This window comes from Anarhichas minor, unplaced genomic scaffold (genome assembly GCF_050575085.1).
Source record: "Anarhichas minor isolate MPS153535 unplaced genomic scaffold, ASM5057508v1 ptg000012l, whole genome shotgun sequence".
NCBI lineage: Eukaryota > Metazoa > Chordata > Actinopteri > Perciformes > Anarhichadidae > Anarhichas > Anarhichas minor.
The window spans coordinates 5,339,549-5,352,479 of NW_027466458.1; the positions used below are offsets into that span (position 1 = coordinate 5,339,549).

General features: G+C 40.6%; 2 protein-coding genes across 3 annotated transcripts in view; both read right to left on the reverse strand.

Annotated features, from left to right (window-relative positions):
* pdcd4b (programmed cell death 4b) lies at nt 1-8,633 on the reverse strand. Of its 2 annotated transcripts, none has more exons than XM_076090386.1 (12): nt 8,526-8,633; nt 7,961-8,072; nt 7,273-7,587; nt 4,795-4,889; nt 4,362-4,475; nt 4,029-4,250; nt 2,508-2,605; nt 2,285-2,399; nt 1,789-1,896; nt 1,444-1,554; nt 817-956; nt 1-719 (listed from the first exon to the last, which is right to left on the reverse strand). In XM_076090386.1, the coding sequence occupies exons 2-12, from the start codon at nt 8,001-8,003 to the stop codon at nt 659-661; spliced, it is 1,422 nt and encodes a 473-aa protein (XP_075946501.1). In that variant the 5' UTR covers nt 8,004-8,072; nt 8,526-8,633; the 3' UTR covers nt 1-658. The 2 variants fall into 2 exon arrangements, with proteins under 2 accessions (XP_075946501.1, XP_075946502.1); XM_076090387.1 differs by having other exon boundaries at nt 8,507-8,541.
* A 1,627-nt stretch (nt 8,634-10,260) lies between these two features.
* The window catches only part of rbm20 (RNA binding motif protein 20), a 40,908-nt gene continuing 38,237 nt past the window's right edge, over nt 10,261-12,931 (reverse strand). The window contains exons 14-15 of the mRNA XM_076090841.1: nt 11,594-11,715; nt 10,261-10,329 (exon numbers count right to left, since the gene is read on the reverse strand). Of these exons, the coding sequence (XP_075946956.1) occupies nt 10,261-10,329; nt 11,594-11,715 (191 nt within the window). The remainder of the gene's footprint in view (nt 10,330-11,593; nt 11,716-12,931) is intronic.

Consider the following 12,931-nt stretch of genomic DNA (forward strand, 5'->3'; position numbering starts at 1 on the left):
AGTGATTTAATGAACAAACAAGGAGCAATACATGGTACATTTTACACACACTAGTATTCCCCAGATATAAAAATAAACATTCTAAAACACCATTTTGTGAAGTTATCCAACTGGTATTTGTTTTTGCACTTTACTCATGTCTTCATACCTTCAATAATGACATCTTTGTGAAATTTAAAGGGGAAAAAAGCCAGCACAGCGTAGAAACGGCAGCTAGTTTAGGGGGCCAGTATTGCAATTAACCAACACGCTCCCCTTTCTGTTTTTTTTTTTTTAATTTCCTCTTTATAAATCTTTTGACACAAGCCAGTCATCTCTGTACAAACACTGCTTTCTACAAAACACACGAGGAGTGGCAGTGAAATCAAGAAAATACCGTACAAAACAATGAAATGACTGACACGGCAAGGCGTGGCACTTTAAGGGTTAGCTTATGTAAGGGTTTGTATTGAAACACCTTGAAGAAAGTGATCCACTTCAGTTTCAAACAAAAGTGCAGTTTTTTTTTTGTTTTTTTTTACCCGACTTCAGTTTGAGAAATGTACATTCTTTTGACTGTTAAAAGGGAAAAAAATGTACCTGACTTTTTGAAAAATATACAAGTAAAAAAAGTAGCTTCATCCTTTTCTGATCAGGAAATCTGGCACGTAAAAAGGTCTCAGTAACTTTCAACTTTGACAACACCACCATCTCCCTCGCTGACGAATCTCTTCCGGCCTCTGACAACAGACAGAACATAATAACACAGTTTAAAAAAACAACATGGAAACAAGAGCGTATGGTGCGTCTCTGAGAAAGCCAGGGGCGTGCACTTACCGACAGGGACAAAAATCTCTTAACTTCACATCAATGATTCCCGTACTGAAGCTCTTATCAACAACTTGCTCCAGGATGAAGTATGCCCGAGGGACATCAATGTTGATTTCAGCAATGTCCATATAAACCCTTTCATAGCCCTATGAAAGAAAAGAAGACTATCTATAAAGGCCGTAGGTTTGCATAAGGACGGTGTGGACATGTCCCTACCAATATTTTGGTGAGGACAGAGGGGGGAAGATAAAAAAGAAAGAAAGAATGCCTACAGGTGTGTTGACTCAGCAGAGATAACATTAAATGAGAAAAGTTGATCTACAGAAGAATAAATATTTGAAAGCGATACAGAATGCCCGAGAGCCTTACAGCATTACGCTCCATTGCATTGTTATATTTTGAATTTTCACCTGGTGCCCGTTTCCCATTACATAAATAAAGATTTGTCACCATTAATGGATGCAGAAAAATTCACCAGAATGCATAAAATTAAGTGTTTGATGTGTAAAATTCCCCCCCTCCCTTCTTAATGTGTGTCCCTACCAACGTAGACATCAAACCTACGTCCTTGCTCGGTTTCTTAGTGAAACAATTACGTGCATTGCTTAATTCAAACACCGGGTGGCGCCTTACCCTTCTCATTTGGTCCAGAGTGATGACGGAGGAGGCAGAGAGCGACTTGAGAAGCTGCAGAACCATTTTCAATGTTTTCTCTCCTTTGGACTCCAACACCATCACTATCGCCTGAACACAAATATTCACAAGAAGCACTCACTGCAGTGCATAGCTTTTCATCTGCATATTTTTAATTGAGACCAGGAGGTGTTCACACTCTTCAATGGGGATTCAAACCGGGATCTCTTAAATGATGAAAGAATAAACTTTCTGTCTCCGTTTCAGGAGGTTTTTCTCATGTTTGGCCTCTGACACACGGGTTATGTGAAGCTGTTCTGCTTCAAGCTAATACAAAGCCTTTACCTCGTAGACAAACGCGTGGTGGAAATGGGGAACTTCCAGATCTCTCAGGCACCTCTCAGCCTCCTTGTTGTCTCCGGATAGGATGTACTCCTTCAGCAGCAGGTTCATCTGACAATACAGAGGAAATGACAATTATTAACCTGCGGCAATTATTCTTAACAGCTAGAAAAAGTTGTAAAAAAGAGCACCAATCCGTTGTAACTGTAGGGAACTCTTGGACTTGAGGATGTGTTAAGGCTCTAAGCAGAATCGATTATAGTTTATGAATCATGGTATCACACCCAATAACCTCAGAGACTGTTACCCAGGCAGGTACATTTAAAAGTCCGGTGTGTAGGATTTGCCGGCAGTGTTTGCAGACTGCAACCAACGGAAACTTCTCCCGAGTATTATCGTGTCTATGTTGCCTTTTTCATGCTGGTGAATTTACCGGACCGGATACTAGACGAGTGGTAATAAAGAACAGGTCTTCTCCGGTCCGCCTTATGTAATCTACCTCTTTGACGAGCTGTGTGACGGGTCTCTGTCCCCCGCCTGTCCCCCACTGGTTGTCTATGCGTAGGCCTTCCATACTCATCTTCAGCAGCACTGCCGCCCGGTCCAGTGACACTCTGCAGGATTAAAACAAAATTTAAAAAAAACAGGCTAACCTCTGAGGTGATAATAATAATAATAATACTACAGGAGACGAAAATCACTAAAATCCGACCATAAAGTACCTTGTGTATTGACAGTCGACTCTGCCTTTGTAGGCCTCGATGTAGCTCTCGGACAATATTTGGTCGCTGACAGCTCGTGCGATGAACTGACCCACCAACTGGAAACGAAAAAAAGTGTAAACAAACAAAAAAAATATTGAAAGATGGCACAGTTTAATATAAATGTTATTCTGCCTACTCATGTTTGTGTTGCTGCCGTTTAAATCCCTTATGATGCTAATTTAAAAAGCGCACGACAGGAATGTACTCAGTCATGTGTTTGTTGCGTTACAACTGAATTCCGTTGTCCATCCATGTGTTGCATAATGAAAATAAATTATCCCTTTTTTTTTTTATCTGGGAATTTATTTGTATTTCCTATATAAAAAATACAAATTAATTTTGTTTCTATATCGAAAACAAAAGACAAAGCCATATTTAAACTCAACAATGTAAATGACTTCAAGGATCAGTGCCCTGTCCTCCGTAAATAACAAGTTAATGAAATACAGTTGTGTTGCATGAGAATACATGAAATCTAATTGATTTAATACACTCCTTTAAGAAAGTCAAACAAACAATTCTGTTACACATTAAGTCATAATTACAAAGTAATTTCAGTTTGAAGAAGTGGTCCCATAAAAACACTGGCTCGTGTGCATCTGTTTACAGTAGTGTGGGCACGTGATTTAGGGAAAAGAAAGAGCTGGCTTTGCTCTTCTGGCCTGGACAAAGCCAACGCTGATCACTGATCATTGTCCCTGTTCAGACAACAGGCAGCTCTCATTTGACCCGTGGGGCTGTGGCTAGACTCGCAGGCGCACGAGGAGAAAGAGAAGAGAGTGCAGTGTGTGTGAGAAACTGAAAAAGAGAAGCGTGAAAAGGGGTAAAAGGGGTAAAAGGGAAGGAGGTGGGGGGGGGGGCTGGGCAGAGTCATAATACCCATTTAAACCCACAGAGAACAGCGAGAGTGGGACAGAAATGACTAGTGAGCCCCAATGAAACCGTGACAGGAGGAGTGTGTGTGTGTGTGGGGGGGGGGGGGGGGGGGACCAATAACCCTTTGAGCGTCCTTTGCTGAGCTTGCATTTTGTGAGCAGAGACGGACAATGGACAGAGATCTCATGTCTGTGCAGGCTGAAAAGGAGAGAACACACACACACTAGCTCTCTCACACACACAGAAACACATCAACCCAGTGTTGTTCCCCTCCGCTCCACCACAGACTGTGCAGAAGACACGACGTCTCAAACAGAGGCATACTTTCAGGGCAGCATTGTGACGAGTCTCGTGTTTACTGTAATGGGACGGACATCAGTTTGTTAAAATGTCCTGGTAACATGGTGGAATGTTAGCTTGTTGGACATTTGTCAACTAAGTCAATATAAGTTCTTTCAGTTTGGATTTCTCAGTTAATACCCATCCTGACTTGAGAACAATTTAAGGAAATTTAACACAAGCGCATAGAATAAGTTGCAAAATTGAGCTTGGGGTGTACACACACACACGTACGTATCTCCAGACCCTCGGGGGGGGACTCACCTGCGGGGCTCCGGGTGTATCCAGGACGAGATCGGGCAGCTCTAGGAGCAGTTTGTCAAAGGAGCTTTCCATGTCGCTGCGGGACAGCACCGGCCCACACAGGTCAGCCAGCAGCCTGGAGGTGAGCTCCCGGTGGCTGGCTTTGGCCTCCAGGGCCAGTGACACAGCCAGCGAGGGAACCTCGCTCCGCATGGGTCCCAGGTTCAGTTCTGCAAGCAGCTCCTGGATGAAGAGACGGGCGTTAACTAGCGCACGTGATGGTTCTGTTCATGTCATTTCTTCTGCTAAGCATGAGAACGTGTTTACTGACGGGTTTGTTTCCTGCACACTTACCGCTACTTCATTTACGTCTCCATGTTCAAAGTACTCTTGCACTATGGGGGTGACTGTATTCTTAAAGTCCCTCTCATCCAGCGGAGGAACCACAGTCTCATACACACAGTTTTCCTAGTGTTTGAGAGATGAAATAAGGAGGAGCTTCAATACACGACGGCAATTTTATCAGACATTAACATGACGCCACAGATGAATTCCAAATTTGTTATTTTATCCACTGTATAGTCAAATCATTTACAAAATAAACGTACAATATGATGCAAGTTAGAACAGCAACACACAAACTAAACCTACAAAACAACAAGCTCTGCATATTGTCTTTAAATTGCAGGGCAGTGTATTGGATTGCATTAGATTCTACAAGTGATCACGCTGATCCAAACACTACATGCATAAAGAAGACGTACAATATCGACACCACAGTCGGTACCTGAGCTCCGTCATAGTTGGGGTCTTTCTGATCTACCGCCTCCTGTTCATAAAGTTCACCAGATCGGCCCCACACACCTTTTCCTCCAGCCCCACCTGCAGACAAAGGTCAGTGACGATGTTAGACGTCTGACTACATCACAATCGTCTATTTTAAAAAGGTAACGTGGTGTGAAAGTCCACGAGCAGTGTCCTTTTCAGAAGATTTAGAGGCACACATATCTGGTTAATGTGAAACATGAGTGTTATTGATTTTCTTTTATCTAATAGTTCCCAATTCATTCATGGAAAGAAAGTTAAGTTGCGGCTGTTGGGAGCGCCAGGCTCTCTGAACACGATATTCCTGAAATATAACTCCTGAAAAACAACGTTGACGCCTTTTCAAAGTGAAACCATTAGGAGGTGGTTACAGGTTACAGAGCATGGTGTCATGTCGCAAAATATTGAGACACCGAAACAGAAAGGCCATGCTGATCCCTGGGCCGTTTCAACAGAATGACATTGTAAAAGCAACAGCTACTGGGTCCCTGTTTACTTCCTGTCAGCTGATGCCATTTACATACACGTACACTGCAACAGGAAATAAACCGGGACACATTCGGAACGTTTATAACCGTGAAATGGTCGACAGCAGGGAAACATCTTCAAACCTCAAGTGTTTACGTTTGTTAGATTAAATCTTACGAGCAATTTAGGGTCAAACACACACTTGTATGGTGCTACTTTTAAGATAAGTCTTTAGAATGAGCTAAGAGCCTGACTTTCATTATAGGCCTTAATGTTAAGTCTCTCGTATTCGTTTTCAAGTGTAGGTACAGCTCTAACGTCAAGAAGGAAACAACAGTCAAGAGAAATGAGATGCATTCAACCAGTAGGCCTTAAACGTAAGCATGCAGGCAGTTACTCAGTGGTTTAGTCAGAACCACACAATATATTTTAAACATTATTGTATGATCTCTGTACCCAAATAAAAAAAAAAAAATAAAAAAATAAAAAATAAAAAAAAAACTTTCCACAACTCTCTTTCAGACTTCCTGATCTCTCAGCTATGGTTTATAGCACGAGCTAGACTTCGTAAAGGTCTTGTTCCGTGGTCAAAACAAGTAAAACCATAGTTATAATAATATTGCTTAAATTATATGGATCATAATCTGTAATGCGTAATCTGTACTAATACCCATGCTACAGTTTTGTGCTGTGATATAATCCCTCTATCTGGGGTGGGGACGTCTTTGTAAGTGTTACACAAACAAACATCTGCTGGGTCTGAGGTAAGCACTAGCACGTTGAAGACAGCTTAAGAAGCCCGATACCAAGCAGCTTGGGTGACATGCTTTAAAACCTCCATTAGCCCTAAAGAATATGTGGCATACAGCACATGCCACTATATTTAGCACAGCCCCACACTGCTTGTGCACAACGTCAGCATCTAAAACATGGTGGACGCTAGTTTACGCAGGACACAGATTCTGCACATCCACTGTATTTGTATTGCAAATACTGCAATACATGGACGTTTAATGCAGGAGAGCTCACAGCTCAAATAACAGAGCTCCACCGGTGCGACAGTTCTGTTATGCAACCAAAAAAAACAGACATTGTGCCAAGAAAAGCTCTACTTGCTCCAGTTCAACCGCCCATGGGAGCAAAGTGACTGAAGTGTACAGCAGTCTAATAGGACATACAAGTAGGCATTGCATACTTGCATCTCTGAATAAGGACCCATAGTAAGTGACAGCTGGACAGAGTCATGTTGACACGTGCTAAATTCTGATCTACTTATACATGTGTGAGGTGTCAGTGTTCATTTTGAATTACGGTGACGGGCAAGGAGAAGGCATTTGGTTTGATGTATAAATCGGACGAAGAAAGAAAGCCATTATGCAACATCAGCTGAATGCTGTTATAAGAAGGGTCACCAACAACAAGAAAATATATATCTCTAGCTATTTCAGTGACTCTAAAACAGATAACAAACCTCATACACAGGACAAACAAATGCTCCTTAATAATAAAGTCAATTTACACTCAATTGTCCTTAAAACCACAGCCAGCTGTTTTTGTAGGCACAGACCAAACGATGAAACCTTCAAATCACATCAAATTCATTGAAAGATTATCACTATCGAAGAGCTTCTGGTTCACTAAAACCACATAGATTATTGTTTAACCTCTCATGGAAATGTCCAGAAAAGCTTGGCTGAGCATATGGTGAGAAAAGAACAGCGTGCGTTTAGATGGGAGTGACCTGCTCAGAATCACCTCGCCATTTGTGTACATGCTAAGTGGATTACGGCTGCTAGACGGGAGGGCCACCCGGTGACGACAAGTAGGTCACATGATGATGAAGGCCACTGAAACACGACCGGTGACGACCAGCCAAAGGTTATCCATTGAACATTAGGGAAACGGAGACATTTGATCTCTGTAGTGTTCCATTGTTACATGACAACATTATTATTATGTGAAATCTTCTTACCCTTCTTTGGTAGACCTCTTCCCTTGCCCAGGCGGGACTTCCTGTCCAGCAGCTTGCTCTTCGGGCTGGCGGGTGCCACCGAGGTTCCCCTGACCGCGTCCCCGGTGTCGCTGAGCGAGTCCCCCCGGCCAGAGTCCCTGGACGAGTTCTTTCTCAGCCTCCGCTTGGCCTTCGCCTTGAGACGTGCTTCATGGATGCTGTTGCTAGACAAGGACAACCAGGTGCCATTGATCTCATTTTTTATGTTTTTGTTGAAAACCGATCTTGTATTGTCTTCCTCTTCAGATACCAAGGAGTCACTCAGGTCCTCTGCCTCTGTTGGATTTCAAGACAAAATTGGGGGAAGAGTGTCAATGTTGACAAACTGTGAGTAAAGTAGCTTTTATGTGCAGAACAGATCAAGGAGACTAGAGCTGCTACATACATTTTTCTTTGTTATCTATATTGCAGCAGGGGCCCATGTGCAAATACAATAAACGCAGGATGTTTTATGTCAGACTGGCTTACATACTAAAGACAACCACAACATAGTAGGGGGTGTGGCAGAATGATACCAGTGCCATATTCAACATCACAAAACCTACAAGCAGTGCAAGAAAATATGCAATCAACCACATCCGCATAGAAAAGCCCCAAAGCCCCACATCAGACTCAGCGAATGAGGCATTTAAACAGTTGACACACTTACCAACGGGGTTTGCGATCAGCCAGGCTGCGCAGTCAGTTGCCATGTTTTACAAAAGAAAAGTGATTTTGCAGCAGTGTGCAAAAAAATAAAAAATAATAATGTCAAATGATACCTGCAAAGAGGAAACAGACGTTTTATATGCAGACAAGAGTTCATAACATGCCCGGACATGATGCTGCAGCCTCCCCTCCCCCCATTCATTCAAAGTCACTCTGTTGATAAACAATGGCTAGCGTTGCGTTAGCTTCAATGCTAACTGTCAAAATGAAGAGCTGCGTCACAACACCAAACTCCAGATTATCTAAATGCACATATAAACCCACAACTACTCAGACACACCGTCTAAATCTGCGGTTTGCAGTTTATTGACCGTTGTCATATATCGCTGACTCGCAATGTATCTGTTGTTGACGACGTCACGAGTCGTGAAAAGATAACATTAATATCTAACTGCTCCGCGTGCATCGATAACACCATTAAATCCTAAACAACACAGACGTATAAAAAGTGCGTGTCTAACTCTTTTGTGTCGATTAAATAACTCACAATAAATAAAATCACTGACCGTCGGCCGCGTCCAAGCTTCAAACTCTGACTCGAGTCCTGTTGTTTTTCTTTTATCTACCCAGCAACGTATCTGCGTTGTGTTTTCTGATTGGCTGGAGTCGCGTCGGTTTTTTCTTTTTTTAACAAAGAACCAATAAAAATGCAACACGGACTTTTCTTCTCGCATGTTCCGGTTAGTTCATGTTGTTTACAAGTGCTGCCCCCTATCGGTGGTGCTGCAGAGCTGCTCTTTCTATTTTGGGACGTTATCACATCATCATGTTGTGATGATCATCATCATCACAACATTCTGGCTAAATAATGATGATGACGATGGTGATATTTATGATAATGATTGGTTGTTTAAATGATAATGATTTGTTCTTCTGGCCAACGCACGTTAACCATCCTGATCAGTTCACTTAAAAATAATATGTTGTGTAAAACTACTGTGTGAGTAAGCAGACTAAATATATGATAGTGTCATTTTTAACAAAAGTACAATCATCTTGGACAGGATCAGTGTTAAATGTCCAAACAAACTAAAACATCATAACAATTTAGTTTTAGCACCCAGATGTGTCTTTATGCCTCAACACTTGGGGGAGCTCTTTTACAACACTCCCACGCAAGCCCTACCATAAACTGGTAAATTACAGAACATGGATGGGTGAACTGTACTCGGCGTGTGTCATAGTTGTATTGCCATTATACACTATATAACACACAGAATATGTTAGACTATACACAAAGTTCATTTGAGAATAAAAATACAAGTTTGAAAATGTTTATTTACGTTTTTTGCATCAAAAATCATATGAAAAGCTTGTCAAAGAAAACAACACTATCATTGATGTCACAGGATCAGTATTCACAGTATACAAAAACAGAATTTGGCTTGATAATCCCTCTGAACAAATCACTGTAACATGAAACATTGCTTGTTTCGCTGATAAATTAAACACATGGTCCAGTTTAAAAGGTCTTCAATATTTAAGGCATTACATATGTCGGCAAATATGACTGGGATTGCTTTATGAATTCAATTCAACATGCAAAATATGCACAAAAAATGTATATGTTTTGCATAGCTGCATCATTATCAATCCAAATGATTTACCTTTCTACCTGATCGACGTAAATCATCGATGACAAGAGGACAGAAAAACAGCAAGAGCCTTTAAATAAACATATAAATAAAAATGTAATGTTGTGTACTAAGCTATACATCTATTAAACACATACAACAAACCTGAGAATCATATTTTTAACTGAGTCAAAACATTTTGTGGCACATATTTCAAGTCATTTTGCAACCAGTTTGTATCGTTGTTGGTAAAATTGATTTAAAATCAGAAAATGGACTAACATAAGCCCATGCTGTAAAAATGTGTCTTCTCAGTAATTACACATCATTGCAAATAGATTTCCATTCCAAAAAATAACAAATACATTTCATCACACACAATCCAATAAAATAAACTGTAAGAAAATTGATAAACCAAAAAAAAAGCAATTAAATACTGTAGCCCCAGGTATTTACAAAATGTAGATATCTATGGTTGTCAGTGCCAATCAAGACATCCAAACATTCCTTCTCCCAAAATATCAAAACCAGTGCAATTGTCCTCATAGTCTAACTTTCACGTGTCACTTTCGTAGTTGTCCATAACCTGGCACCGACAGCACACACACACATACACGAATCTTTCCTCTGCTGTTCGCTGTACAAGACGTGAGAAGTCAAGCGGATGTCACTGTGCAGCCGAGGTTTCAGCAAGAACCCCCGACAGACTCTCCTCTGCCAGCTGGGACAGGTATTTCTGTGGACAAGTGGAAGAAATGAAAAATTGTTTAATCCCATATATATATCTTATATAAATATATATATACATTATATATATTCAAGAAAGGTCAGGACAAGAAAGCTGCATCTTGATAAATGTCAGCATTGCGTTCAAACAACCAACTGGCAAGTCTTCTCCACCAGCATGGTTTTTCAAGCTAATCTCTCAGAGGCCGTTTTCTTTTCTTTTTCTTCCTTTTGTGCAGCTATTAAATACTTTGGTGAAAATCTGCATCTCATGCTGAATCAGATGAACTGAATTGATAATCATGTAAACAATAATTAGCTAATATCTGTGAATGTGTATGTACTGTACATGACAGACGGCACAACTGTTTAAAACTGGGGTTTTTTCCCCTCTCGGAATGTAAATCCATCAAAAGTTTGAATTGCTGCTCCTCCGGCTTGCCTCAGTTGTGCAGCCGGGGACGAGAGAAATGCAAGATGACTCGGTGCTGAGTGGCCAATATTAAGAAACCGAATACAGTTTCAAGTTTACATGCAAATGTGTATGTTCGTTATGTGTTTGTGCTCGTTTGTGTGCCCAGCTGACATTTTCTTTTTGATTAATGTGTTGAGTATTTTTTTCAATTAACTGTTTATGCCATAAAATGTAAAAGTACATAAAATGTAAAAGTAAGAAAGTCTTTAAAATCCTTTGTTTGTCCAACAAATAGTAGAAAGCACAAAGACATTCAATTTAAAGTCATATAATCATCAAAACTAATATTATTAGTATGCTAGTATATTAACTGTCTTTTGCAATCCTGTTTAGAAAACATCATATTTGATGTAAGATTTAAAGCAAGATCTATCCCCAAAATAAGACATACATAAGAAGAAAGGCGAAGAAACTTAATATAACACGCATGTGCTGAATGTCTATGAAGCGATAACTCAGCAACAGGTGGTGATCTTGTGAATCTTGCTACCAGACCACACTGACTGTGGACCACCAGCTGTGCCCACAGTACAGTGGAGTATGCCAGCATACAGATTTTAATTTTTGATATTACATTACATTAGTAAGAAAGGTGTGACAGCACATGCAGATATGTTGTATATGTACTTACAGAACATACAGCGTGTCTGCGCAAACATATTTAGCCTCCTCATATAATTCGGGGACGAAAGAATGAATCCAATGTGGAATTAAAATCCGGATTATCATGTTATTCCTTCTCATCATCACCATCATCATCATCCCGTGAAGGACCGGAGTTTCACCGATCCGCGTGTACCTGTAGGTTCCTGTAGTGCACGGTGCTGCGGCAGTGAGTGGTCTTTGCAGTCTCCTCACTGTTGTAGAACAGGCCACAGAGTTTACAGTAGAAGCCCGTCCTCGGCACTATGAACTCCACTCCTATCAGACAGCAAACACAACTATTAAAATGCAATCCCAGAAATCAGCACCTGACACACGAGGGTCCTCACAAAGGGTATTTACAGGGATAGCACTTAGCAATACAGTTGCAACACTTTGCAAAAATAAATACCTTATATGACCTCTCTTGGTGAACCCCTAACTACTCATCTAACTTCTGCACTCCAACTACAATATACTATTTGATTGATTCTAGTCAGCATAAAACATTTTTTTAAATGCAACTTTTCATTCAATTGGAATGACAAAAGACAAAATATATTACCAGAAAAGATTAAACCAAAATGAAAACCTTTTATGTCACTCAGATAGGAAATAATGATGTAATCTGCACATGAAACACACAACTGCACAATTTTATTTTCTCCTTTGATGAATGAATTAAAGAGGACGGGACGCTCTTCTCTTACCTAAAGGTTTACTACAGGACAGTCAGAGCATTAATATCACGGCAAACAACTATTTGCTATCTAAAGATATAGTGGAGTAACGTCTATCTGAGAATGAAGTCACTCTTCTTTTACAAAAAAACATATCACATGTCTGTTATTTTAGTCCTTTAAAACACACTGTTCAGATGAGTATCAAGGTACATTTCAACAACACATATCTGGCTGTGACAATGCTATCCATGCTATCAATGGACACAGATTGCTCTAGAGTCTAGACACACGCACGCGCACACACACCTACACACACATTCCCAGGGCATCATACAACAGGAATAGCCGAACTCATGTGTCTGTACTGTGGGCTATTGTTGTTACACTGCACCAGGGCTTATGTAAAGTCTCCATGCAGCAGGCCCAACATTGGCCATGTGCTTGGCCGTGTCATTCTAGCCCTAATGATAATATAAATACTCATCTCTCAGGGGTGCATTTCACAACCTGCTCACGGAAATAGGTCAGCAAGTGACCAAGCAATTCCAGTCAATTAGAGTGCTAATGCAACAGGTTGTCAGTGCACTTATTAATGGTGTACATGACAACACTAAAACCACAAGCTCAAGACTCTATGAACTTATCTCTGTGACGACCATTAAATATAGACCAGTTCAAAGACTGTTGGACTGGGTTTGATTCAGCCAGAGAAATCTGATACAGTTGTATCATTCTTTTTTTATGAATATTTTTTACATAATAAAAAATTGAGGATCTGATATATAGCGCGTAGAGTTCTCAATGTCAGTGTA

Coding starts and splice junctions, on each gene's coding strand:
- pdcd4b (XM_076090386.1), bottom strand. CDS start 8,003: ATGGCAACTGACTGCGCAGCCTGGCTGATCGCAAACCCCGTTG. Junction 4,476..4,794: donor CCAACTATGACGGAGCTCAG/GTACCGACTGTG, acceptor CTCAAACACTAG/GAAAACTGTGTGTATGAGAC. Junction 2,400..2,507: donor GTCGACTGTCAATACACAAG/GTACTTTATGGT, acceptor TTAATCCTGCAG/AGTGTCACTGGACCGGGCGG.